This window comes from Pseudorca crassidens, chromosome 1 (assembly GCF_039906515.1).
Source record: "Pseudorca crassidens isolate mPseCra1 chromosome 1, mPseCra1.hap1, whole genome shotgun sequence".
Taxonomy (NCBI): Eukaryota; Metazoa; Chordata; class Mammalia; order Artiodactyla; family Delphinidae; genus Pseudorca; species Pseudorca crassidens.
Window position 1 is genome coordinate 121975626 of NC_090296.1, and position 24074 is coordinate 121999699.

The 24074-nt window shown below is 57.5% G+C and overlaps 1 protein-coding gene and 1 long non-coding RNA gene across 5 annotated transcripts; one reads left to right on the top strand and one right to left on the bottom strand.

Annotated features, from left to right (window-relative positions):
• Positions 1 to 100: 100 nt before the first annotated feature.
• On the bottom strand, positions 101 to 5974 carry LOC137232220 (uncharacterized). 2 transcript variants are annotated; one of them, XR_010946914.1, is made up of 3 exons: positions 5388 to 5974; positions 4175 to 4408; positions 101 to 665 (listed from the first exon to the last, which is right to left on the bottom strand). It is a non-coding gene; the product is annotated as an uncharacterized lncRNA (long non-coding RNA). The 2 variants fall into 2 exon arrangements; XR_010946913.1 differs by lacking the exon at positions 5388 to 5974 and having other exon boundaries at positions 4175 to 4710.
• Positions 5107 to 22645, top strand: CSK (C-terminal Src kinase). 3 transcript variants are annotated; one of them, XM_067753618.1, is made up of 13 exons: positions 5107 to 5370; positions 17679 to 17758; positions 18055 to 18216; positions 18311 to 18423; positions 18772 to 18991; positions 19802 to 19895; positions 20090 to 20155; positions 20239 to 20338; positions 20428 to 20518; positions 21006 to 21079; positions 21168 to 21363; positions 21472 to 21558; positions 21785 to 22645. In XM_067753618.1, the coding sequence occupies exons 2-13, from the start codon at positions 17744 to 17746 to the stop codon at positions 21965 to 21967; spliced, it is 1401 nt and encodes a 466-aa protein (XP_067609719.1). In that variant the 5' UTR covers positions 5107 to 5370; positions 17679 to 17743; the 3' UTR covers positions 21968 to 22645. The 3 variants fall into 3 exon arrangements, with proteins under 3 accessions (XP_067609719.1, XP_067609727.1, XP_067609737.1); XM_067753626.1 differs by having other exon boundaries at positions 18103 to 18216; XM_067753636.1 differs by lacking the exon at positions 5107 to 5370 and adding an exon at positions 8060 to 8094 and having other exon boundaries at positions 18103 to 18216.
• Positions 22646 to 24074: the final 1429 nt, after the last annotated feature.

The following is a 24074-nucleotide window of genomic DNA, read 5'->3' on the forward strand; positions in this document are numbered from 1 at the left end:
AAGCCAAAAAGCCACCAAACCATCAGCACCAAGACTTCTGCCACCATCATGGTGGAAACAAACAAACAAGCTTCCTTAGAAATCCCCTTAGAGCAAACTGTTGCAGTAAAGAGAAGAGACTTTAATCTGACATTAAAAATGTTTGTGCATAGTAAGTGTCCAGTAAATATCAGTATCATCATCAATAACAATAATAAAGTATCGGGCACATAGTAGGTGCTCAGTAAACGGAAGCTCCCTGGTCCCAGGGGGACAGAAGTTGGAGTCCGTTGGCAGCTGCCCACCCTCCCCATGCCCAGGGCCTCCACCTGTGCACACGAAGTCAGAGCTGCAGGAGATCACCAGATGCAACCCTTCGGTACACAGGAGGGGAAACTGAGGCCTGGATGGGGAGGACTTGCCCCAAATCAGAGGCCAGTCTGTCCCTAGAACCTGGGTCTCCCAGGGCAATGCCTTGTCCTCGTGATAAACTCAGCCATCCAAGAAGGGAGGTTTCCAACGCGTGATGCCTCTGATGCAGGTGTCCTCCCAAGGACAGCTTTGCGTGGGTGGGGTCTCAGGCCCCTTGAGGAGAACACAGGGCTTATCTGGAAGGTCACGGCTTTGCCTCTGCATGAGGCAGGCGTAGCTTCTTGCCTTGATGGAGCCCACGGAAGCCAGCTCTCCTGCGGGTCAGGAAGGGAAAGAGGTCACGGGGGAGGCCCATGCTGGCCCCTGGTTCCCTGAGACTTTAGCAGCTGTGGATATCAGCTTGGCCACCACGCCGAGTGGTCCCTGATGTTGAGATGGCCACTGTGGCCACTTGCTTTCTCCTGCTTCTGCCCTCCCCTAGGCCTCCCAGGCCCCAGCACTGGTCCAGTCTCCCCGGCTACCTTCCCTGAAGCCCCCCTTTGCATTGCTCCTACCCCTCGACCCACTCCCACAGGTCAGTGAGACCCTACAGCAAGAAGTGGCATTCACACCAGGGCTGAACGATCCCAAAGCCCATGCCCTCTCCGCCTGGCCTCACTGCCTCCTAGGTGTCCCCAGGTGCTGTTTCCTGTTGGTGCCTCCTTCCACCTTCCACAGCCTCTTTCTGCAGGAGGCTCATTCCCCCAAGGGCCTGGCAGGAGCTTCCTGTGCGGATGGTGATGACGAGGTTGAAGAACAGCTCCTAAAGCAGGAGAGCCGGCCTGTGCAGAGTCACCCAGAGGTGCTGTCAGCGAGGGAAGCTGCCCACAGTCAGCTCAGCCTGAGCACCTGCTCTGCAGGAAGTAGAAGGGGACTTTGCTGGAAATCTGCCTTTAATCTTGGCTTCCTGTTTTCTGCCCCGAGGGACTGCCCAGACGTCTGAGTTTCAAACTATTTCACACCAGTTTCTCTAAACTGTCATTTCAGAGCAAAGAGGCTGGGGGAGAGGAGGAGGCAGCGTGGCGGGAAGTCCTTTCCTTCCCAGGGGACCCTGGGATCAGAGCTCAGTCCACCCATAAAGGTGCTTAAGCTCTGGATTTCTGGCTACCAACCCAACTTTGCATCGAGCTACTGCGGTGGCATTGTGTCATCAAATGCAGCCAGAAGTCCTAAGCCCTGTTCCCACATCCAGGGGTCTCAAGCCTCCCCTCTTTTCTCCATTCCCCCAAGGTGGGGACAACAGCTCAGCCTGGGAAAGCTAGCACTTGAGCCTACCTGGCAGGGAGGGGCTCCTCTTAAATTTCCTCCCCTATCCTAGAACCAGAAGACCCTTCTCTGATGAGTTCCTTTCCTAGGGTCTGCTGAGAGGGGAGGCTGTTTGGTGCCCCAGGCTTTGGAGGTCCTCAGATTGGAACCCCAATTCTGGGAGTGGGACTCTGGGAAAGTTCTGAGTGCTTCAAGCCTCAGTGGCCTTGTCCGTAAAAACGTGGCTCCAAACGCCATCTTGACATCTCCCTGTCTCACAGGTGTCTTAACCTTAGCTTGTCCAAAGTACAGCTCCTGAGCGCTACCCCCAGCCTGCGCCTCTCCCAGGTCCTCCCTACCTCAGCAAAAAGCACCAGCATTTCCCCATGTTCCAGCTGTACCTAAGGATCAGGCCCCCTTTCTCCTGGGGCCTCACTCTCCGAACAGCCCATCACCCAGAGCTGCCACGTGGCTCCCTTTTGTCCACTGGGGTCCATGCCCATCATCACTGGCCATAATATGCAAAGTCTCCTCACTGGTCTCTTGACTTCTGCTCAATCGTGTCACTCCCCTGCTTAAAAATCCTTCAGCGGCTCCCCAGCGCTCATGTAATAAAATCCAAACTCACGTAATAAACCCCCCGCCCCATAACACCCCCCCAGATCCAGCCCCTTCCTCTCATACTACTCCCCCTCGCTTGCTGGTCTTGTCACCTTGGCCTTCTGGCTGTCCCTTAAGCTGCTGGGCCCTCTGTGTCTGTTTCCCCGCCCCGTGCTCTCCTCCATCAAGCATTCATTGCCCTCATGCCACAGTGTCTGATTGCCCTGCTTATTTATTTATCCCATGAGGGGATAACCACATGGTTATCCACAATGGTCTTTCTCGCCCTTTCAACTCCTGCATCCAGGATAGTGCCAGGCACTTAGTAGGTGCTCAGTAAGTATTTGAGTGAGGGAATGAATGAATGAATGAATGGTGGTGAGGTTGGAAGTTCATTGGCTCTTCCACTGGAGGATAGCTCTGTGGGGCAGGACCCTTTATTGATTTGTCCCCTGTGCCTGGGGTTCAGGAAGTTAACAAATTTATTGCATTCTACCGTGAAGAGGTGGAACCAGGATGCAAATACAAGTCTATTGGACTCCAAAGTTCACACTTAGGCCACAGCAAACCCAGGGGATAATGTCAAACATGTTTGGGGGGTAAAGGAAAATGCATTGGTGAAAAACTGGGACAGGGATTAGAGCATTTTCCACATATCCCCACAGCCCTTTCCCATTTTGCCAGCTGATCAGTCAGGGGAGGGGAGATATCAACTTGGCCCTTCGAGAAGCCTTCGCAGAGCTGCTGAATTGCTTTCCTTCAGGCTGAGAGGTGGCCCCATCCGGTCCCACTTTATCATTCCATCTTGACCTCAGAGGAAAGAAAGGGAAACCAGCCAAGCTGAACACCCTCCCCACCTCCCCCACCCCTAGGCCATTATCTTGCTGCATCTGCACCATCTCTTGTGAGACAGTTGCATTTTAAGCTTGATCTTACAGAAGAGGAAACTGAGCTCAGGGACGTTAAGTAACTAGCCCAAGATCACACAACTAGGAAGTGGCCCAGCTGAAATTTAACTTTACACTTTGAACCCCAAATCCATGCTTTTTCCTGTCACACCATAGCTATCTCTGAGACTGGATGTCTCCTCAAAGGGCTGTGGTGTGACTACCACTTCCCTCCTTGAAGGGCTGGCTCCTTTCTGGAAACTGGCCAAGGGGTGCATTGGGTCAGAGGGCCATCCTGCAGTTTGTCTGGGGAGGCACACCCAACTTCTGCTCTTTGCAATGTACAGCCACACTGCCTTCTCAACTCACTCTCCTCCAGGACCCTAGTCCCTCACTTATTTTGAATTTCAAGACTTTGCCTGTACACCTCATTTTCCCCACCACAGAATGCCCCTCCCCTCTGCCCCACCAATCCTGACCCTTCCTTCAGGGCCCAGTCCCTAGGGAGTAGCCTGCCTCCTTGTACCCACACTGGAGTCTCCGGTCTCTCCTCCATCATTGCCCCCGCCCCCAACTCTCTGCTCCCCCCTCACACTCACACACACACACACACACACACAGAGTCTGCTCCTGAGCTCAGAGCAGATCACGCCCTGCTCCTCGTTAACAGTAATATATAATAACAGGCGATACTTAGCTAAGGGCTGACCACGTGCCGCCCACTGCACGCTAAGCACTTTAAGCGTATTAACTCATTTCCTCCCCACAAAACCTTAAGAAGTTGGTGTTATAACTTCCCCCATTTGGTAAACTAGAGCACAGAGAGGTTAAGTAACTTTCCCAAAATCACATAGCTACTGACAACTTCCTCACTGCTGCCAAGCTGAAAACAAAGTCCAGGAAAGTTCCATAAGGCCCTCTGGATCTCTCTTGTCTCTGGGGCTTGCAGGGAGCCCATCTCCCACTACTTTCCTGGACCCACACTGCAAACTGCAGCCGTACTGAGCTATTTACAGTTCCCAGAGCCATCAAGTGCTCTCACCTCTCCCTACCTTTGTCCATGCTGTTCCTTCTGCCTAAGGTCCCAGCTCTGTGAAGTCTCATTAGGCCTTCCCTCTTTTCTGCTTCCTGTGGACCTTGTACACCACTTCTTCACTTTTATCAGTTATCTCTTGGCACTTGTCTGTTGGCCTGTCAGTACTGGGAACTCCTTGACGGTAACGAAGTGGTCCTACTAGTAGACTCCTGAATTGTCACATTCTCAGCGCCAGGAAATGCTTGTGAATCTATAAATGCTGCTGTGAGTGAGGTCCACTCTCCACAAACAGATCCGAGGAGAGGGGACCAGGCCTGGCCTCAATCGCTTCTACATCGGGGGAGCTGCGCCCGAGGAAGGCTTGGAGGTTGCTCCAAGGCGGGCTGGTCGGCCCTCGGTGAGGGGCCTTCAGGATCCTTCAGCGCCAGTGGGCAGGTGGGGGCAGGGCGTGGGCGCGGACACACCCCCCCCGCAGTGCCCCCGGAGCCCGGCAGGGGGCGCCGCCCCGCCGGCCCACGCCCCGCGGCGCGCCGGGCCGGCTCCCTCGCGCAGGCGCGCTGCCGCGGGCGGAGGATCCGGGCCGCGCTTCCTCTCGCCAGGCCTGCGAGCTTCCTCCCAGCGGAGCCCAGGGCGAGCCGAGCTTGGCCGCCGCCACTGAGACCACCGTCGCCCTCTAGCTCTCGCCCCACCCCGCACCCTGCCCGGAGGTCTTGCCGGGGTGGGGTCCGAGCGGGGCGATCGCCCGGCCGCGCCGCCGTCGGGGCCATCCCCCGGACAGCGGTCCCTCCCGCCCCAGCCAGCCTGTGGCCGCCGGAGCCTCCGGGACGTGGAACGCGGGGACCCCCTGCGGCCCCGATCCAGGGTCCGGGGCAGCCCGGGGCAGCCGGCGCGACGTCCCAAAATCGAACCTCTGTGGCGGCTTTCGGAAGCGGAACTCTACCGGGGCCGCGCCGGCTACATTGTTTCCTCCCCCCGACTCCCTCCCGCCCCCCTTCCCCCGCCTTTCTTCCCTCCCCGACCCGGGCCGCGAGGCCGTCCCCCTGCCTCTGTCTGGCCGTCCCTCCTCCCCCTCCTTTCGCACCCAGACCTCTTTGTACCGCACCACCCGGGGACCCCTGCGCCCCTCCCCTCCCCCCTGGCCGCATGGACTGCCCCGCAGGCCGCTGATGCTGCCCGCAGCGAGGTGGCCCGGACCGCAGTGCCCCGAGAGAGGTGAGTGCCTGACAGACCTGGAGGAGGTGGGCGTCCGAGTGCTTCCCGGCGGGAGGTGGGTGGAGGTCGCTCGTCCCGCTTCTGTTGCTTCTGTTGCAGCTGCCGTGGCGTCCACACCCATCCCCCACCTCCCTTACACCCTCCTTCCCGGGTTCGAAATCTCCCGGGAGTCACTGTCAGCCCAGCCCGACTGGGAGGGGAGCGCACGAGGGAGGTACTACCTTTCGAGCCCCACAGACTTGTCTCTGGCCACCCCGAGTCTGTCCTCCCCCTCTTGTGGGGGCTGGCTGGAGCCTGGAGGGAGGGGGTCGGCATGGGCCAGGGCCCAGGAGGATGGGCGGTTTGCCATTCCCGGCCCAGGGCCTCCCTGCGGGTTCCTTGGCCTGCCTGGTTCTGACCCCTCCCGCATTCCCCTGCGGAGGCCCTGCCGTCTCCAGGAAGCCCAGGGCCCAGCCACCTCCCTTGAGCCTGCCAGAGGTTGAGCCTGTCACCCTCGGCCTCCCAGAAGACCAGGCCTAAGCCAAGGGACCTCTGACCCTAGGGTGGGGAAACTGGGCTGGGCCTCTGTCCTGGTGGAGGTGACACTGGGCATTAGGACCATGCCCCACCTCCTGGCAGCCTTGTCAGCCCCTTTTCCCAGGCTCCTCAGGGCCCAGCCAGGTGTCAGGAAGGGGCGTGTCCAGCCACTAGATTCTTGGAGCTTAACTAGGGGTTTATCTTCCCTCCTGTTTTGTAGACCAGGGGACTGAGGCTTAAAGGGGGAGTTGCTATCCCAGGCCTCTGGCAGAGTTAGGCTGTCTGTCCTTTCATCCCCCCGGCTCTGCAGAGCTGGACTGCTGTGGGCAGAGAGAAACCAGCCAGGTGCCTTTACCCACCAGGGACATAAGCCCCCAGCTTGGCCCATGGGTCCTTGTGGGGTGAGCACGTGCTCCCCTACAGAGGGCTAGAGAGAAGGGAGAGGGCTTCCGGCCCCGGCTCTGCCTGGGTCTGGGCTCGGGCAGCATTGGCACTGCCCGTGGGATTTCCCCCTGGTGCCTGAGGCTGGGTCCCACTGAGGGATGCGGTGAGTGTGTGGGGCACCCACGGGGTGCAGCCCTGGTGCTGAACTGAAGCAGCCTGGTGGTCATTCCTGACCTCTCCCTCCTATACACCTTTGGCCCAGCTGGTGAATTGGATCTGGATGGGGAAGGCGAGAGCCCTGTTTCCACAAGGAGCACCCTTCAGCCTTGGCATGGGAACATTGTCAGAGTGGGGACACCCAGGGTGTCTCTTCCAAGCTCCCTACACCCTGGTGTTCCCAGTGTCTTTCTTGGTGGGGCCCCAGCAGGAACAGGGTGAAGGCAGCAGGAAGGAGACTGGGACTGTGGCAGGATCCTTTTGCTGCTGGAAGTGTGGGAGGCTCCCTGGAGGATACTTAGCCGTGTCTGGGGCCCCTTGGGGATGCTGGCAGTTTCGTCCCGCTCAGGCCTCTGCCCTTGATTTAGAGTTGTTTCCGGTTGCCCTGACATGCACAGTGGAGGGGACACAGATGTGTTGGGCCTGGAGGCTCCCCTCACCCAGCCCTAACTTCCTTGCCAGCCTGAGGGCCTGGGGCTGAAGCCTGACATGGTTGGATGCCTGTGAGCTGTTGGGTGCAGACCAGGGTCCCAAGACCCTTGTAGAAAGGGGTCTGGCTTCAGGCAAGCACGTGTGCAGGGCTTCACTTTTTATGTGACGAGCTTGGTGTCTTCCTCCCTGCTCTTCTCTCTGCCTTGGGTCTGGGACAGGGAAGGACCAGAAGACGGTCCCCAGCACTGCTGCAGAGGGCACCAGGCCCCAAGGGGTTGAGCCATCACAGAGCAGACCAGAGTACAGGCAGAGACAGAGGCCCAGGGCTCACAGTGTGACGTGGCCGCCCCAACAAGCCTGATCTGGCAGGACGGCTTGGGTCCAGTTCTGAGCTTGTTCTTTGGGAGGTTTTGAACCTCATTGTCCCCAAAGGTGTTTGGTCTGGGAACGAGAAGGTAGGGAAGCACCCTCATGTGTCTGAGGGGCTGTCCCAAATCAGAAAGGCCATCCCTTGATGTCCCAGACACCAGGACCAGAGCTGGGTGGCAGGTGGGTCCCCAGGAAGCAAATCTGAGCTCAGAAAACTACGTATGTAGGTAAATAGTATTAGGGTTCTTAATTTAGAAAGTAACAAAACAGCACTACAGAAAATTTAGAACACAGAAAATTCACCCACTGCTTCTTCGCCGGCATAGTGGCTGTTAGTATCTTCGAGCTCCCAGCCAGTCTTTTCCTGATCTTTTTTGCCTTTGTCGCTGTTTTCATTTGGGTATGCGTGCCATCACGCCTTTTTTCATTTAATACCATATCTGGGCATTTTCTCATGTTGCTACACAATCTGTGCAACTTTGCTCCTAAAAAGCTACAAAATATTCCCGAAAGCTCTGCCGCAGCAGCCTTACCCCAACCCTCTTACCAAGCTTGTGCATCGTTGTTTCCCGTCTGTTGCTGTTGTAATTGTTGTTACTGCAGGCCCCCAAAGCAGCTGAGAGTATTGGAGAGAGTGGGCAGCTTGGCACCCAACCAACGTGATTCCAGGCCCAGCTGTGCCATTTAGGCCAGGGAAGAGGGACCTTGGACAGGTCATCCTTTGAGCCAGAGTTCCTTTTATACACAACAGGGACGGTGATACCTACGTCAGAGGGGAGTGTGCGGACACGGAACTAACTAACCAAGGTACTAGAAGGTGCCTGGCACACCCCCTGGCATCCACTAGGCGCTCTGTGAGAAGGGGTAGGCTTTGCTGAAGGAATGCCCACTGCAGGCTGCTTCAGTGTGTGCAGAAGACACCCGGGCCAGGGCTGGCTGATGGCTCACCCAGCCAAGGGTGGTCTCTGCCCAGGGAGCCCTTCAGAAACCCTGTGTTCAGAGACTGCTCTGGCCAGTATCCTGTCCCCCCCTCTGCCTTCCCCCGTCCCCATCACCATGTGGAAGGTGGGCTACTGGTTGGTTTCTGGGGCCTGGCCCTACCCATTCTCCCTCTGTTCTTTCAGCATCAGAGCTGAATGGACAAGGCTTTTTCTCTGAGAGCCTGGCTGCCTCCTGTCCCCCAGCTTCAGCTACTTCCTAGGCCAGCCCCACATTTCCCCAGTGGAGATAGAGGCCTACTTTCCCTGGGAAAACTGAGTCTTAGCAAGGAACCCCGACATCCGGAGCCCCAAGCCAGGGACAGCCATGCCAGCCTCATCCTCCCGCCCAGTGGCTGGGGAAGGGAAGAAAGTTGGGGTCAGAGGCAGAGATTCGAGAGCCTCCCAGCTGGGAGTTGAAGGGGAACATAGATGGTCCACAAATCACTAGGGAAGTCTTGTGTGTTAGTGTCCTTCTCTTCAGCAGGTGCTCCCCAGGTGTAATCTGAGCGTGTACTGCTGTGACATCGCTTACTTCCTCTTGTTCCACGTCTGTGGAGATCAGAGAACTGGGAGTGCCCTGCTAGGGTCAGCCCATGGACAGTAGGAGGAAAACAGTCTCAGCTTGGCACTCCCAGGACCTAGGAGACCATAGCCCCAGCTGACCCTGGTATGGCTCAGGACTAACCTAGGTAGAGGGTCCTCCCCAAGGTGGCCCATTCATTGCAGAGGGCTCCCAGGCACATGACCTCGGACTCCGGCCACCAGACTTTTGCCTTTGGAGTGTCCCCCTCGTCCCTGGTCTTGGCGCAGGGGAGGCGGGCATTACAACTGCCCTCCTGTCCCACAGCTCGGGCTGGGATGAGGTCACAGGGTGCGGTCCTCTCCAAGATGCTGGCCTGGCTGGGGTGAGCACTTTGGGAGTTTCTCAGTGCCCCCCCTCCTTGGTTGGGGACAGGATGGGTAGAGGAGGCAGGCCACCCTCCACACCAGGCAGGGAGCACTGCCTCCCCTCCTCCTCTCCTCTGGGTCCCTTCATCCAAGGGCTGGAAATAGAATCCGCTAAGTAATGATTAAAGTCAAATTCAGACCTAAAAATAAAGAGCTGGTGAGGAAGAGCTAGTGTGCTCCCTGCGTGGCTGAGGGGAGAAGCAGGCAGGGCGAGGCTCACTTCGGGGGGCCAAGCCCTGCTACCCGGGAGAGGCCAGAGCCTGTTGGGGGACCAGGAGTACTCCACTAACTGGGGGGCGTCTCTTGTGTCAGGCATGATGCAGCCCATACCAATCAGGGTCAGACTGGCAGGACCAGGGAGAGAATCCCATTTTTCCCGTGGGGAAACTGAGGCCTGGGAGGGACAAGTGGTTTGTCCAGGGATTGTCCAAAGAGCTCCCCTTGGCAGGCCCCCAGGGACCTGAGGGCCCCACGCAGCCCAGCTCGCCCTTCTGCCAGCTCAGTTTCTCTTCCTGGTTTTGAGGTACTGTGATGAGGGTAGCTTCTCATCACACACCAGCTCTGTACGCCTCAGTGGGACTGGGCCTCCAACCGCAGCTTCCCTCCGCCTCCCCTCCCCTTCCGTGGTCTAGGCCCCTAGAAGCAGGAGAGGCTGCCTGGTGCCCTCCTCCTCCCCGCGGGTCCTCCTCCTCCCCGCGGGTCCTCCTCTCTGCACAGTTGGAAGCCTTGTGGGTGGGTGAAAACCTGGGTGTCATCTGACGCCTGCACACCCAGGCTGCTGCTTCTCAGCCCTGCCCAGCCCAGCCGCTGCTCCCCAACCGGCCGGACGTCTGTGGCCCATGCTGTCAGGGAGACTGGAGAGGAGAGGAGAGAAGGAACCCTGAGGCCCCCCTGCCGACCAATAGAAGAGGCCAGAGTCAGAGAGGAGTCAGTCAGTAGGGAGAGGCCTGTGGTTCCAACTTCCTGGCAGGGCTCTGGGGAGCTCAGAAGCTGGGGATCTGCGTAGGCTGGAGCAGCCAGGAGGGCTTCCTGGAGAGGAAGGGCCATGAAAATCAAGAAGCGTTTGAGAAAGAGACAGGGTAGGGGCAGAGGTCCTTGCTTAGAGCTCCTCCACTCTCTAGGGCTGCTGGCTTCTCCAGTTGCTGTGCGAGGCACGGTATGGCACAGATGTAACCCATCCTTCCCAGAGCAGGAGGGCTGATCTCTGGGTGGACCTCCCCTCAGCTGCCCACTCGCACCTCTCTGTCCAGGGTGTCATCTGTCCTGCCCAAGGGAAGGGTGGAGGGGTTTTCTCCCGACCAGGTTCAGACAACTCTGAGCTGAAATCCTTGCTCTACCCCTTGGAAGCTGGGTGATCCTCCTCAGCCTGGCTCCTCCTCTGTCAAACAGATCAGCAGTAAAACTTCATGGGGTTTTTTGGAGGATTAAATAACTAAGGCAGGATTGGGTCAGTAGGCTCTCACTGTTCGTGCTTTCATTTTTACAGTCCATCCCGTGGGGCGAGGGTGTTGGTAACCCTTCTCCCTACACTGGGTAGCAAGACTGTACGTCCTTTGAGTTGGGCCCCCTCAGCTTTACCTTCTGAGCCATGCGTTCTCGGGGTCCCAGTTCTGAGATGGGGAGACCAGGAATCTGGTGGCCAGCTCACCGGCCTCTGGGCCGCAATCTCCCCACCTGTAACGTGCCTAGGGGACTTTGGGGTGAGGGACAAGGACACTCTGGTTTTTAAGGGTTCGTTGGAGGTGGTTTTTAAGGGTTCATTGGAGGTCAGTGCTGAGAGGCTGTATGTAAACGTAGGCAAATGAAGATGCAAAGACCACAGCCTGTGCTGAGGTGGGTGGCGGAACAGAGGCCTGGAGTCCCCACTGCCCAGTACATGTAGGTAATTAGGCTCCTGAGCGGTAATTAGAAACCTTTCTGGGCCAGGAGTGTCAGCCTCAGGCTGCAGCAGCGCCTGGGGAAGGCGGCTCCCCTTACTAGCCTCCTCTAGCTCCAGCCCCCACTGAGCCATTGGGGGGCAGGAAAAAAGCCAGTGAGTTGCTGTAATTTGGTCTTTAACACTTTGCAGCCATTAAACTCACCCCTCCCCTTAGGGCAGGGGTGCTGGATGCTGAGGGAACCCTGGGGGTGAGGGTGGGGCAGCTCACACTGGAGACAAAGTGGGACCGTCCATCCTTCCAGCCCTCTTCTGACCCCCGGGGAGGTTCAGGCCTCTCCAAGGGTCTTGTGCCCAATTCTGCAGCTGCCCAGCTGAGGGCTCTGGGACCACCCATCTGGCTCAGTGGGAACCAGCCTCCAGCCCGTGGCCTGGTGTGTCACCAGGAGCATCACAGGGCCGTCAGCCTGGGTGCCCTGTGCTTCTAGAACCAGAGGTGGGGCTGATTTTACTGCTGCCAAACCAGCCCAGCTGCTGTTGGTGCCCCGCCCTCCTCAGGTGTCTTTCGGAGGGGCGTGCCCAATCAGAAACGCAGAGCTGTGTGCCAGGCTGCCTGGGTTCAGAGCCTCTGTTGACCCTCACCCGCCTCACCCTGAGCCTCCTCCCGCCTTCATTAACTCTCTCTGTACCACGGTTTGAAATCCTAATCCTGGCCGGAGCTAGCACAGTCGCTTCTACCTGAGATCCTCCCCTCCCCGCCCCCTCTTCCTGGAAGCCTTCCCCAGTGGCCTTTGTCCGTCTCTGCTGAGGCCCCAAGCACACCTGGCCGGGACTGATCAGCTGGTAGCCAGGAGGGGTGGAGCAGGGCTGCGCACAGAGCAGAGATGCTGAGTAGCATTCTTGGGGTCCCAAGGGCAGGACCTCCGGGGCCCTTCCCCCCTCCTGTCCATCCTGGCTGCCACACATGGAGCTGGGCTCACAGGGAGCCTCTTGAAACAGTGGCTCAAAGAATAAGAGGGCAAGGTGGACCTGCTTGTTGCCTCTGGGGGCTGCCCTGCCCCGCAGAGGCTCCAGCTGGGTCCTGTGGCAGGACCAGAGTCTCTGGGGGCCATGGCCCCCAGAGTTCCCCCAGGTCTCTTGTGCACTTCCCTTTTCAGTGGCTATTTTTAGCTGGGTGTAAACAGTTACTGAAGGCTCCCACGCCCCATTAGGCAGTGGAGTTTTGGTGAGGGGGGCAGGGCAGGAGCCCCTTAACCTACACTGGCCCTCAGCACGTGCTAGGCTGTGAGGGTCTACAGCTTCCCCAAGGCAGGCAAAGGGCAGTTGCTGGGCTTCCCCCCTGCCTGCCAGCCTGGGCTCCCAAGAAAGGCCTGCCTGAGGCTGTGGTCACTGACCTCAGCGCTTGGGCACAATGCCCAGCCTGTTCCCAGGACCCCAGCACAAGAACTCCTGGGAGCAGGGTTTGGGGCAGGAAGTCGGAGTGAAAGCCCCCTGTCCCCCAGCCCTGTGGGGGTGGGGTGGCAGCTGCTGTCCCTTAGGGGTTAAGTATAGTCCTGTCGGTTATGGGACCGCAGTGTGGTGCAGCCAGCCTAGCTTCCCCCTGTTGTTTGTTGGTTCATTCATTCATTCAGCACTCACGTGCTGAGCGGCCGCCCTGGGCCCGGCTCCCCTCCTGCAGGGGCTCCCACAGGGTCAGTGAGCTTCTCGCTGGAGCATGGGGCGTGAGAGGCTCTGGAGGCCCCAGCAGCCACCACAGCTGGGGAGCCCCGGAAGGCTCCTGGCACAAGTGGTTTTCAAAAAGTTATTGATTTTCTTACTAATCTTATTTTTAGGGGGAAGGCAATAGATGCATGTGGTTAAAAAAACAAAAGTTAAAAGAACAAAATAGCAAATATACAACGAACAGTAAGTTTCCCTTGAACTTGATACTCACTACTCCTTCCCATTCCCAGAGACAACCTCTGTTATCAGTTTCTTCTATCTTTCAGAGATATCTATCTTTCATATCTAAGGTTAGGGGTGAATGGTATGTCCTTTAAAAAAACAATAATTTGTAATATACCATGGGTGATGTCCTGCACCCTGCTTTTTTTTTGGTCTTTGAGTATTTCAGACCCACCAAAAAGCTGAAATAATGGTATAATGAATACCCATGTATACTTTACCCAGTTTCACCAGTTCTTAACATTTTGCCACATTCGCTTTACCTCTTCTTTTATATACATGGACATATGTGTATACGTATTTTTTTTTGCTGATTTATTTGAGTGTTAGTTGCAGGCATCGTACCTTTCTCTCCTGAGTACTTTATCGTGTATCTCTTACATAATCACAGTACCATGATCACACCTAAGAAAATTAACATTAATTCCATAACATTATCTAACATTTTCATTTTCCCAGTTGTCCCCAAATGATCTTTATAGCTATTTTTTCCCTCTGATCCAGAATCTTATTCAGAATCACTCACTGAATCTTGCTATCATGTGTCTTTTCTTTTCTTTTTTTCTTTTGCAGCTTTGTTGAGATATAATTGCGATTTAATGTTGTGTAAGTTTAAAGTATACAGTGTGATGATTTGATATATGTGCATATTGTGAAATGATTACCACAATGAGGTTACTTAACACATCATTCACCTCACATAATTACCATTTTGTTGTTGTTTCATGTTTCTTTTGTGTCTTGTTTAATCCAGAACATTCCCCAGCCTTTCTTTGTTTGTTTTGTCTTTTATGACATTGACTCTAAGAGTCCAGGCCGGTTATTTGGTCTCTGTCTGCCTACGTCTTCCTGATTGGAGTCAGGTTAAGCAGCTCTGCGGGCCCATCGCACAGAGGATGCTGTGCCCTCCTTAGTGCAGGAGGCACTCAGTGTGCGCCTCTCATTATTGGTGATGCTTAATCTGATCACTCGGTTAACGAGGTATCTGCCACATCTCCCTGTGGTGGAGGTGCTTTTTCCTCTCTCTGATTAATCTGGAGGGTGGTACTGAGATGCCATGTCACTGTCCTATTCCCCCAGCAACGTTTCCTTCGTGACTTGAGCTGGCTTTTTGCCATTTCTACTTACTCTATCGTGGGGAGGTTTCTGTATCAGCACCCAGAGATCCATCCTGGCCCCATAACAGCTGGAGTTGTGTTGTTGCCTTTTCAGGCTATCTGGTCATATATTTACTTGGTTCTTTATTAACGGACATAAAGGTTTCTCCCAATCTCTTGCTACAACAAACAGTACTGCAGGGACTGTCCTACTACATTTTCTTAGGCACACGTGCAACCCCTGAAGGTTGAATGGAAGTTCCTTGGATAGAGAAGGGGGAAGGAGTGGAGAGGGAATGCCAAGGTGGGAAGGTGGGTGGGGTACCAGGGTCCTAGGAGCAGCGGGTGAGAAAGGGATCTGGTTCAGGTGCTGGAGAGCCAGTGAGTCCCAGAAGGGTCAAGGGACTTTCCCAAGGTCACACAACAAGTTGGTGGCAGAGCCAGGAACAGGACTCAGAGCCCTTGACTCCCTGGACAAAGTTCCTGCACTTCTTCCACAAAGTGGCCTGAAACAAGGTTCACATAACCCTGGAAGGGCCCCTCTGTGCCTGATCAAGGCCTGACTAGAGGCCTAGGTTCGCAGTAGCCCCTCCCAGCCACTCTGACTCTTGGCCTCTGACCTGGAAGGGGATAGCCCGGCTGGACCCTCAGAGCCCTAAGGACGGGACCTTCCTGGCCTCATGACTTCGCCAGGGAGGAGCCATCAGAGAGGGTCTGCAGCTCCTGCTGGCAGGATTTCTGTGGGAAGAAAGCAGGCTTCAGAACAGCCCTGGGAGCTGTAGGGTTGTCACCAGCCCATTGTACAGATGGGGAAACTGAGTCCTGAAGTCATAGCCAGTAGAGCAAAGGGGAGAGGCTAGCTCCTCCCTCTCGTTTCCATATCTGTCAAAACCCAGACCCTCAAGGCAGGCCACCCTGACCCTCCTGGCCTTGCCCCTTCCTCTGAGCACCGCTTGATTCTCCCTCTTCCCTTGCACTCTCTTTTTGAGGCCAGTGTGGTCCCAGCCTCCTGGCAGCCCCCGCATGGTGCGTGCACATAAGGCAGGAGGCACCAGGGGTGGGGGTCGAACTGGCCTGCTGGCTCAGGCATATGACATCTGCGTGGGGCAGGACGCTCACTGGAGGTGTAGCCTCAGGTAAGGCCACTTGCCTCTCAGCCTGGCTCATCTGTAAAATGGGGATAATAATAGCCTCTCCCTCTCAGTTGTTAGAGGATTTGATGAGCCATAATGTGCCAAGGACAGGGCGCAGCACAGAATAAGTGCTCAGCAAACAGGACCTATTATTATTTTTGTTATTATCATCTAGTCAGTGGGGAGGCGGCAGCAGCAGCTGCAGGCCTGCAGGGGAGGGAGTGTTTGCAAACTGACAGCTGGGAGGGTGACTAATGGTGCCTCAGCCTCCTCGCCCTCTCTCCCTTGGTGGTGGTGAATCTTGCGAGGGAGGGGGAGGCAAGGGGATGTGGAGAGCTGGCAGAGCCCCTATTCAGAAGGTCTTGAAGATTGGGGACCCAGCCAGCCACAGAGGGACCCCAGTTCAAGTTCCGGACCATCGCCCCTAACTAGCTGTGCGACGTAGGGCAAGTTGTTCAAACCTCATGAGCCTCAGTTTCCATTTCTATAAAATGGGGGCAAGAGGAGCTCACGGCTCCCACATGTGGTTCTTGGGAGCCTGGAGGTGCTTCCTATACTCATGGTGGCTCAGTCGTGTCAATGTATGTGTGTGTGTAGGGGAGTCCAGGCTCATCCTTCTTGTGCCCCAGGCTCCCTGCCCAGATGGCAGAGGTTGACGGGCTGGCCTTGGGACAGGAAGCACTATGTATACCGGCAGGAAGGGAAGCCTGGAAGTGGGGCCTGGACGCAGTGGTGCTTCTCCCCACCTGTGTTCTCCCCGGCTCCTTCTGGTCCCCAAGACCACACACTCCCCTGCTGAGGCCCACAGACCCCATGGCCCTCAGAAGCAAACCCTGTGTCCTCACGTCAGCATTTGAAGCCCCCGCATCCCTGCAAGTTTTGTGCCAGGCGGACCCAGTACACACGGTCCCCTGCCGCAGACTGACGGGGTGCTCAGACCATCAGGGTCTGTTTCCCGCCCTCCTCACCATGGGCTTCCAGCCTGGGGTGCCCCTGCCTTTTTTAGCCCTCTAACCTTCAGGGCTCAGCTCCAGCGCTCCCTCCTCCAGGAAGCCCACCTAAGCTCTGCAGTCCTCACTCACCTCACACCCCTAGGCACTTGCACTCAAATGTCTTCTTCCACCACCTGGCCTGGGGTAGGTGGTAAAGTTTGTGAGTGTCCACCAGGCCCCAGGCCTTGTGTGTCCTGCAAATGAGCCTGGGAACAAGGCACATGGAGGAGTTTTTCTTCTAACATACTGTGAGCACGGAGTAGTCACTGGCCCTTTCTAAGCCTCAGTTTCCTCATCTGTCAGAAGAGAACAGTAGCCCCATCCCTCTGCTTCCTGGGACAGGTACTCGGGGGCTCTGGGCTGTGTTTGGGAAGATGCTGGTCATAGAGGGAGTGCTGAGCTGGGGCCACAAAGAGTATGTGTGCAAGACGGGGTTGACTAGCTGCTCTTGGGGCGTGGGGTTGGCTGAGGTAACTTTCTCGGGGTAGTCAATTTTACTGAAGTAAACACATACACCAGAATGTATACCAGCCACAAGGGTACAGCTCAGTGAAGCACTGCAGAGTTGAACTTGCCCCCTTCCAGTCGCTGCCTCCTCCAAGGGGAGTCGCCATCCTGCACTGGAAAATCCCCTGACTGTGGAGTTTATACGAATGGAATCACAAGGCATGTGTGCTTTCTGTCTGGCGTCTTGGTTAGCATGTTTGGATGCATCAGTGTTGTTTCATAGCTGTAGTTTATTCATGTTTACTGCTGGCCGGTACTCTGTGAATGTACACAGTTTATCCATCTCACTCCTCACGGGCGTCTGGGCAGTTCCCAGTGTGAGGTTCGTTACAGACCGTGCTACTGCGTGTGCTCCTGTGCCTGTGTCAGCAGTGCCTGCCCTGTTTTCTCTTGGGTGTGTGCTGGGAAGTAGGGTTGCCAGGCCATGGGGTTGGCATACATTTGGCTTCAGAGATACTGCCTGGGTGAGTTTTTATAGGTGACAGAACTAAGAGGCCCACAGAGGACAAGGGACTTTCCCAAGGTCCCAAGCACCTTCCCCAGGTTCACAGCTGCCCTGTGGTCCCCCACAGACCACTTAGCTGATATCCAGCCATGGAGGGCTGGTGGGGCAGACACTACTTACCCACTACGCTTTGTAGCCTCTGTTGGTCATTCCAAGGGCTGTAAGGCCACAATGGGCTCAGGGTTGACAGCCCTCTGTCCTTGGGGGTCCTCAGCCCTCATCCCCTGCCTCCTCCCCTGCCCCGTGCCCTCAGCCTGCTGAGACTGGAAAGGACAGCCCTTGCCCCAGGTCCCAGCTCCAGAAGCCTCTGGCATCTGTTCGTATTGCTATGGGGAAGGAGTAGGGTCTCAGTGATGGAGGGAACCATCTCCTCTCACAGCCTTCCCTCAATCTTCCCCTCTCCCCACAGCTCTCATGGTACCAAGTGACAGGTTGGCCTTCCTGTGACACGGGGATACCAGATCTTCTGAGAAGATGTCGGCAATTCAGGTACTGCAGGGGCAGGGGTCTAGGGCAGTGGAGTATCCCCACCACCGCCACGGGGGTGCTGAGAAGAGTGAGAATGAGGATTCAGGTCGATTCATTCCCCTTTTCCCCAGTCCTGGCTTTCAGCAAAATGGAATTCCAGGGCCCACTGTCAGATGCACGGCCCTCAAGATGGGAGCACAGGTCTGGGGGCCGTGGGGAAGTCTCAGCTAGAAGACACCCAGAGCTCTCCAGGGGAAGGGCACCTCACCCAGACTCAGGGAGGCCAGCCAAGAGGCTGTGACCTTGAGGGCTTGCAGGTGGGTGGGGCCCCAGGCTTCTCCGCCCACGTGTCGCCTGCCCTGCAGGCTGCCTGGCCATCCGGTACAGAATGTATTGCCAAGTACAACTTTCACGGCACTGCTGAGCAGGACCTTCCCTTCTGCAAAGGAGACGTGCTCACCATTGTAGCTGTCACCAAGGTAACCAGGGACTTCACACCCCTACCCACTGGGTTTTGTCTCCCCTGCATGGGAGGGTGAGCCTGAGAGCGTGTCTGGGCTCCCCTCTCCCCAGGACCCCAACTGGTACAAAGCCAAGAACAAGGTGGGCCGTGAGGGCATCATCCCAGCCAACTACGTCCAGAAGCGGGAGGGCGTGAAGGCAGGCACCAAGCTCAGCCTCATGCCGTGAGTACCTCTGGGTACGGTTGGGAATTCCCAGTCTGGGAGGAAGGAGGACGGGGAGCCCTGTTACCCCTAGAAGAGAGTCCGGAGAGCAGGGAGGCGAGAGTGAGGGGCTGGGATGTCCGTGAGGGCCTCTCGAGACGAGGGCAAGGGCATGGGTGCCGGACCTCAAAGGGGAGGACGGAGCTAGGAGGGCTGAAGAAAGAAGGGCAGGAGGCAGAGGATGAGGGCCTCCAGAGCCTGTCTGAGCCCTGAACTGTGGAGAGGTGCCAGCCAGAGGGAGGGCCTTCGGGAAGTGGAGCCTGGCAGTGCCCTTGGGCCACCATGACCCCAGGCCTGGCCTCCCCGCAGCTGGTTCCATGGCAAGATCACGCGGGAGCAGGCAGAGCGGCTCCTGTGCCCACCAGAGACAGGCCTGTTCCTGGTGCGGGAGAGCACCAACTACCCCGGGGACTACACTCTGTGCGTGAGCTGCGACGGCAAGGTGGAGCACTACCGCATCATATACCACGCCAGCAAGCTTAGCATCGACGAGGAGGTGTACTTCGAGAACCTCATGCAGCTGGTGGAGGTGAGCAGAGCGCGCCGGCCCTGATTCCAGCTACAGTCCCACCACTCTAGGTGGATGACCTTGGGCACGTCCTGCAGCCTCTGCAAGCCCACGTTTCCTCATGCCTCGATAGAGCCCGTGCTGTGTGCCAGCGTTGAGCTCTGACCCCACAATGCCTGCACAGGGAGGTGGTACCCCAGTTCATAGGCCAGGAAACAGAGGTTCAGAGCGGTTAAGAGACCTGCCTCTGGTCACACAGCTGTGACTTGGAGGCGCCAGGACTAGAATCTGAGTATTCTGATCCCAGAACTAGCTTCCTTCCAGCCACTCATAGAGCTGTATGCCCAGCTGTGTGAACGTAAACATGTCCTCATGAGCTTCACCTTGACGGCCCACATGTCCCTGCAGCTCCCAAGGCCATCTCTACCCCAGGCAGCCTCCAGATGCCTCCTGTACTCACTCTCAGCACCTTCCCCCTGTTGGCCTGGGTTGGCCTATGACAGGGGAGGGTCCTGTGCACACCTGGCTAGAGGCTGGTATTAGACTGAGCCAGGGCTTGTCCTCTGCTTTGGGATGCTGGTGAGGCCCAGAGTGATCACAACAACCCGGTATCCGTCCAGCACCTGGGTGTGGGGTAGCATGGGAGATGGACCATGTGTCTGGGGCCTCCCTAACCCCTGCTAGAAATGGAGAGCCCTCCTGACCCAAAGCATCTCTGGGCTGGGTGGGACCGGCCTCTGCTGCCATCTGGTGGTCAGACCAGGGCAGTGCATGGGAGCCGCGGGTGGTACACAGGGGGCTGGCCCTGATCGCCTGCCCTGCCCTCTACAGCACTACACCTCAGACGCAGATGGACTCTGTACTCGCCTCATCAAGCCAAAGGTCATGGAGGGCACCGTGGCGGCCCAGGATGAGTTTTTCCGCAGTGAGTGCCATCCCCCCACGCCCACTCCTCACTTGCCCACCCGCCTCCTCCCACCCGGGCTTCCTGGCACTACCCCCTCCTGGAGGCTCTGGAGACGTCCAGGGGACCCCACATAAGTCACAGTCCAGTCTGCTTCTGCTGTGACCCCCGCTCTGGCTTCAGCACCCCTCACTCACCACCCACTCCCCCCACAGGCGGCTGGGCGCTGAACATGAAGGACCTGAAGCTGCTGCAGACCATTGGGAAGGGGGAGTTTGGAGGTGAGCCAGAGAGGGTGGGAGCCCTAGGAGAGGCTGATGACTGGGGGGAGTCCAGGAAACGACCCCCAACTCTCTTGCCCCAGACGTGATGCTAGGTGACTACCGAGGGAACAAAGTCGCCGTCAAGTGCATTAAGAACGACGCCACTGCCCAGGCCTTCCTGGCTGAAGCCTCGGTCATGACGTGAGTTGGGGCAGGGGGTGGGGAGGTCACCCGGGGCCAAGAGGTGATGGGGAGGCTTGGCAGGCTCTGACCACCCCGTCCTGCCCCAGGCAACTTCGGCATAGCAACCTGGTACAGCTTCTGGGCGTGATCGTAGAGGAGAAAGGTGGGCTCTACATCGTCACCGAGTACATGGCCAAGGTGTGTGCCTGCCCCGCGATCCAGTTGCCAGCCTGGAGCTAAACACTGGGGTCGAGCCTTCCAGCTGCCCCAAGCCCCCCACCATACCCTTGGGCCCCTGCTCCCTCAGTCCCTTCTCTCCAACTGGTCTTTGAAGTCACCAGGGCTTGGCTTTTGTCTTGGCTCATCATTTATTCACTACGACCTTGGAAAAGTTGTTACCCCTCCAAACCTCAGGTCCTCATCTGTGAATGGAGGTAGTAACAAAGTTTCCCTCAGAGATTTATGAAGATTAAGAGATAATGCATGATAATTGCTGAGCACAGCGTCCAGTGTCCAGACTCTGATATTCCTTCAGTAGTGACGTCCTGACCTCTCCCCTGCCCCTCCCCTCTCCTGACACCTCCCTTGAGTGTCGCCATTTACCCAGCCCCAGGCCCACTGTTCCCAGGGTCTAGAGGGCAAGTCTGACTTATAGGGCCTGTTGGTCTGTCTGTCCTGCCCCCAGGGGAGTCTGGTGGACTACCTGCGGTCTCGGGGTCGGTCGGTGCTGGGCGGAGACTGTCTCCTCAAGTTCTCACTGTGAGTGAAGCAATGCCTGATTGCGGGGGGGGGGGGTGGCTGCTGTGGGATCCCTGTCTGAGGGGACATGTGGCTGGCTCGCCCCCAGAGATGTCTGCGAGGCCATGGAATACCTGGAGGGCAACAACTTCGTGCACCGGGACCTGGCAGCCCGCAACGTGCTGGTGTCCGAGGACAACGTGGCCAAGGTCAGCGACTTCGGCCTCACCAAGGAAGCTTCCAGCACCCAGGACACGGGCAAGCTGCCAGTCAAGTGGACAGCCCCCGAGGCCCTGAGAGAGAAGGTGGGCGCGCCTCTCCTCAGGGCCTGAGCTGTGGTGGGTGGGGTTCCCGGGTCACCCGCACCCCCCAGTTCCCAGGACCTGACACTGCCTCTCCCATCCAACTGGCAGAAATTCTCCACCAAGTCTGACGTGTGGAGTTTTGGGATCCTCCTCTGGGAAATCTACTCTTTCGGGCGAGTGCCTTATCCGAGAATTGTGAGTGTGGGCGCTGGGGCTGGGTGGGGCTTGGAGCAAGGGAGGGGGTGACAGGGAGGGGGACCGGCTGAGCCCCACCTCCCCGGCCTGAGGCCTAGAAGCTGCAGACCTGCCCTCGGGACCTTCCAGGCGCTCCCCTGGCCGGGGCTGAGGCGGAACTAGGGGGGAGTGGGGGTCCCCTCGGGGTCAGGCCTTACACCGATGCGTACCACCCACCTGCCCGCAGCCCCTGAAGGACGTTGTCCCGCGGGTGGAGAAGGGCTACAAGATGGACGCCCCCGATGGCTGCCCACCTGCAGTCTACGAGGTCATGAAGAACTGCTGGCACCTGGACGCCGCCATGCGACCCTCCTTCCTGCAGCTCCGTGAGCAGCTGGAGCACATCAAAACCCACGAGCTGCACCTGTGACTGCCGGCCTCCGCCCAGGTCGGGGGCCTGTGGGGACTGAACCCAGAGAGATTGCGGACCTGGTGCCCCACTCGCTGGGCCCAAACCCGAACTGAGCCCAGCAGGACCGTGGGCCTCTTTTCTCTGTCGCCGCCTGCGCCCCTTCTGGCCCCCGGAGACCCCGCCTAGGCCTGGCACCTTCTCTCATGGACCCACCTGTGGGGCTTTGGGAACCCCGCCCAAGGGCCAAGAAGGGAGGAGGCTGAGGAGCCCTACTGGGGTCAGGCTCCCCCTGGCCTCCCATATCTCGCCTTCTTAGAGTTTTATCCCTTTCCTTTTTTGAGATTTTTTTCCGTGTGTTTATTTTTTATTATTTTTCAAGATAAGGAGAAAGAAAGTACCCAGCAAATGGGCATTTTACAAGAAGTACGAATCTTATTTTTCCTGTCCTGCCCACAAGGGTTGGGGAGACCAGGCCCCTCTCTAGGGACCCATCGCCCCAGCCTCGTTCCCCACCCCGTGTTCCTTGTCCGTGTTGCCTCGGTCGCCCCGTGTCTGCGCTTGACCATGTTGCACTGTTTGCATGCGCCCGAGGCAGACGTCTGTCAGGGGCTTGGAGTCCGTGTGCCGCTGCCGCCCGCCCACCCACCTGCCTTGTGAGATGGAATCGTAATAAACCACTCCATGAGGACCCCGCCACCCAGTCTCGGCGCTTCCTCCGCCGAGCCTGCCTGTCCCACCCGGCCTCCCATCCCCGTGCCATCTTGTCCATCCCCCTGTCTCTGTGAGTGAGGCTGTGCTTGCCCTGTGAGTGGGGCGGGGTGGGGAGCACCGCGGGCAGATGTAGCCGCCGCCTTATGTCAGCTGCACGAGCGAGTGTCCTGTGTCTGCCATGGGAGAGCTCTCACTACCCGCCTCTCCCAGTGTCCCGCTGCCAGGCAGGTTTGGCCCTGAGGCCGCCCCGGGCTTGGGTCCCGTCCACAGGGTGATGCCTGGGCATCCCGGCCGCCTCTCCTGCCGTGTTGTTCAGGCCCTCAGCACGAGGAGGGCTGGAGCCACGGACCGGGGAGAAAGCCAGGCCTGACCAGCTGGAGATGGGCTCCCCTTGGTAGGAGGCAGGATAAACGTCTGGTGCTTCAGAGGAGATGGTGACCTGGAGTGGGAGGGGGAAGGGGAGACTCTGATACGCTGGTGGTTCTCACAGTCCGCCTAAGATGTAGCACTGCCGCCCCGTCCCCAGCCCTGTGTGTGCCCAGCCCCGTGCCTGAGGACGCCAAGGTGGGGGGGTCTTCCCCACCGCACCTTGTGGGGCACAGATGGAGAATGCGGACCAGCCATGGGATTTTCTCCCCTCGGGTTCCCCAGGGCCAGTGGTCAGTGTGGAACCTCTGAGGGCTGTGGGGAGGCTCACCTCATTCACTGAGACAGGCAGCAGGGGTGGGGTTCCCCTTGTCGTTGGCACTCCGTGCCCGCCTTTCCTAGCCAGCAAGCCCTGAAATCCAGGCAGTTCTGACTTGGCAGTACGCCTCGCGTCTGCAGCTCCTCGGCCCACCGTGGTCCAGCACCATCACCTCCCACAGCCCAGTGTTGCCACTCCTCACCTCCCCGAGTCCGTTCTCTCTGCACACAGCCAGACTCATTTTTCTAAAACTAGACTTCATTCAACAACAAATATTTGGATACCTGCTGTGTGTAGGACTGGGGGTCAGCAGTGAGCAAAACAGACCCCGTGGAGTTCACAGTGGGGAAGACAATCACATAGACAATTACAAACTGATAAGTGCTGTGAAAGAAACATACATCATGGGAATCGGGCCTTGACTGTAGATCAGGGAGGGCTTCCCAGAAGAGGCAGCGTCAGAAGGATGAACGGGAGGGTAAGGGAGTGGGTAGCAGCATACCAAGAGGGAGGAGCCAGCTGGTCCCTCCTTCCCAGAAATCACTGGAGAGGGGAACTGATCCTGCCATAGGTGTTAGCCACAAGGAGGTTGCTGGTGACTTTAGCAAGACCTGAGTTTGCTGGGGGTGGATTCCAGATCACAATGGCTAGAGGAGGTGCGAGGAATGCGGGAAGGTAGACAATCTTTGGAGGAGCCTAGCGGTAATGAAGAGGAGAGGGGGTGAGAGG

Excerpts from the sequence above, each read along its gene's own strand:
- CSK (XM_067753618.1), top strand. Across the intron at positions 18,424-18,771 it reads ACCAAGCTCAGCCTCATGCC|CTGGTTCCATGGCAAGATCA; the intron begins GTGAGTACCTCT and ends GCCTCCCCGCAG. Across the intron at positions 20,339-20,427 it reads GCTGAAGCCTCGGTCATGAC|GCAACTTCGGCATAGCAACC; the intron begins GTGAGTTGGGGC and ends GTCCTGCCCCAG.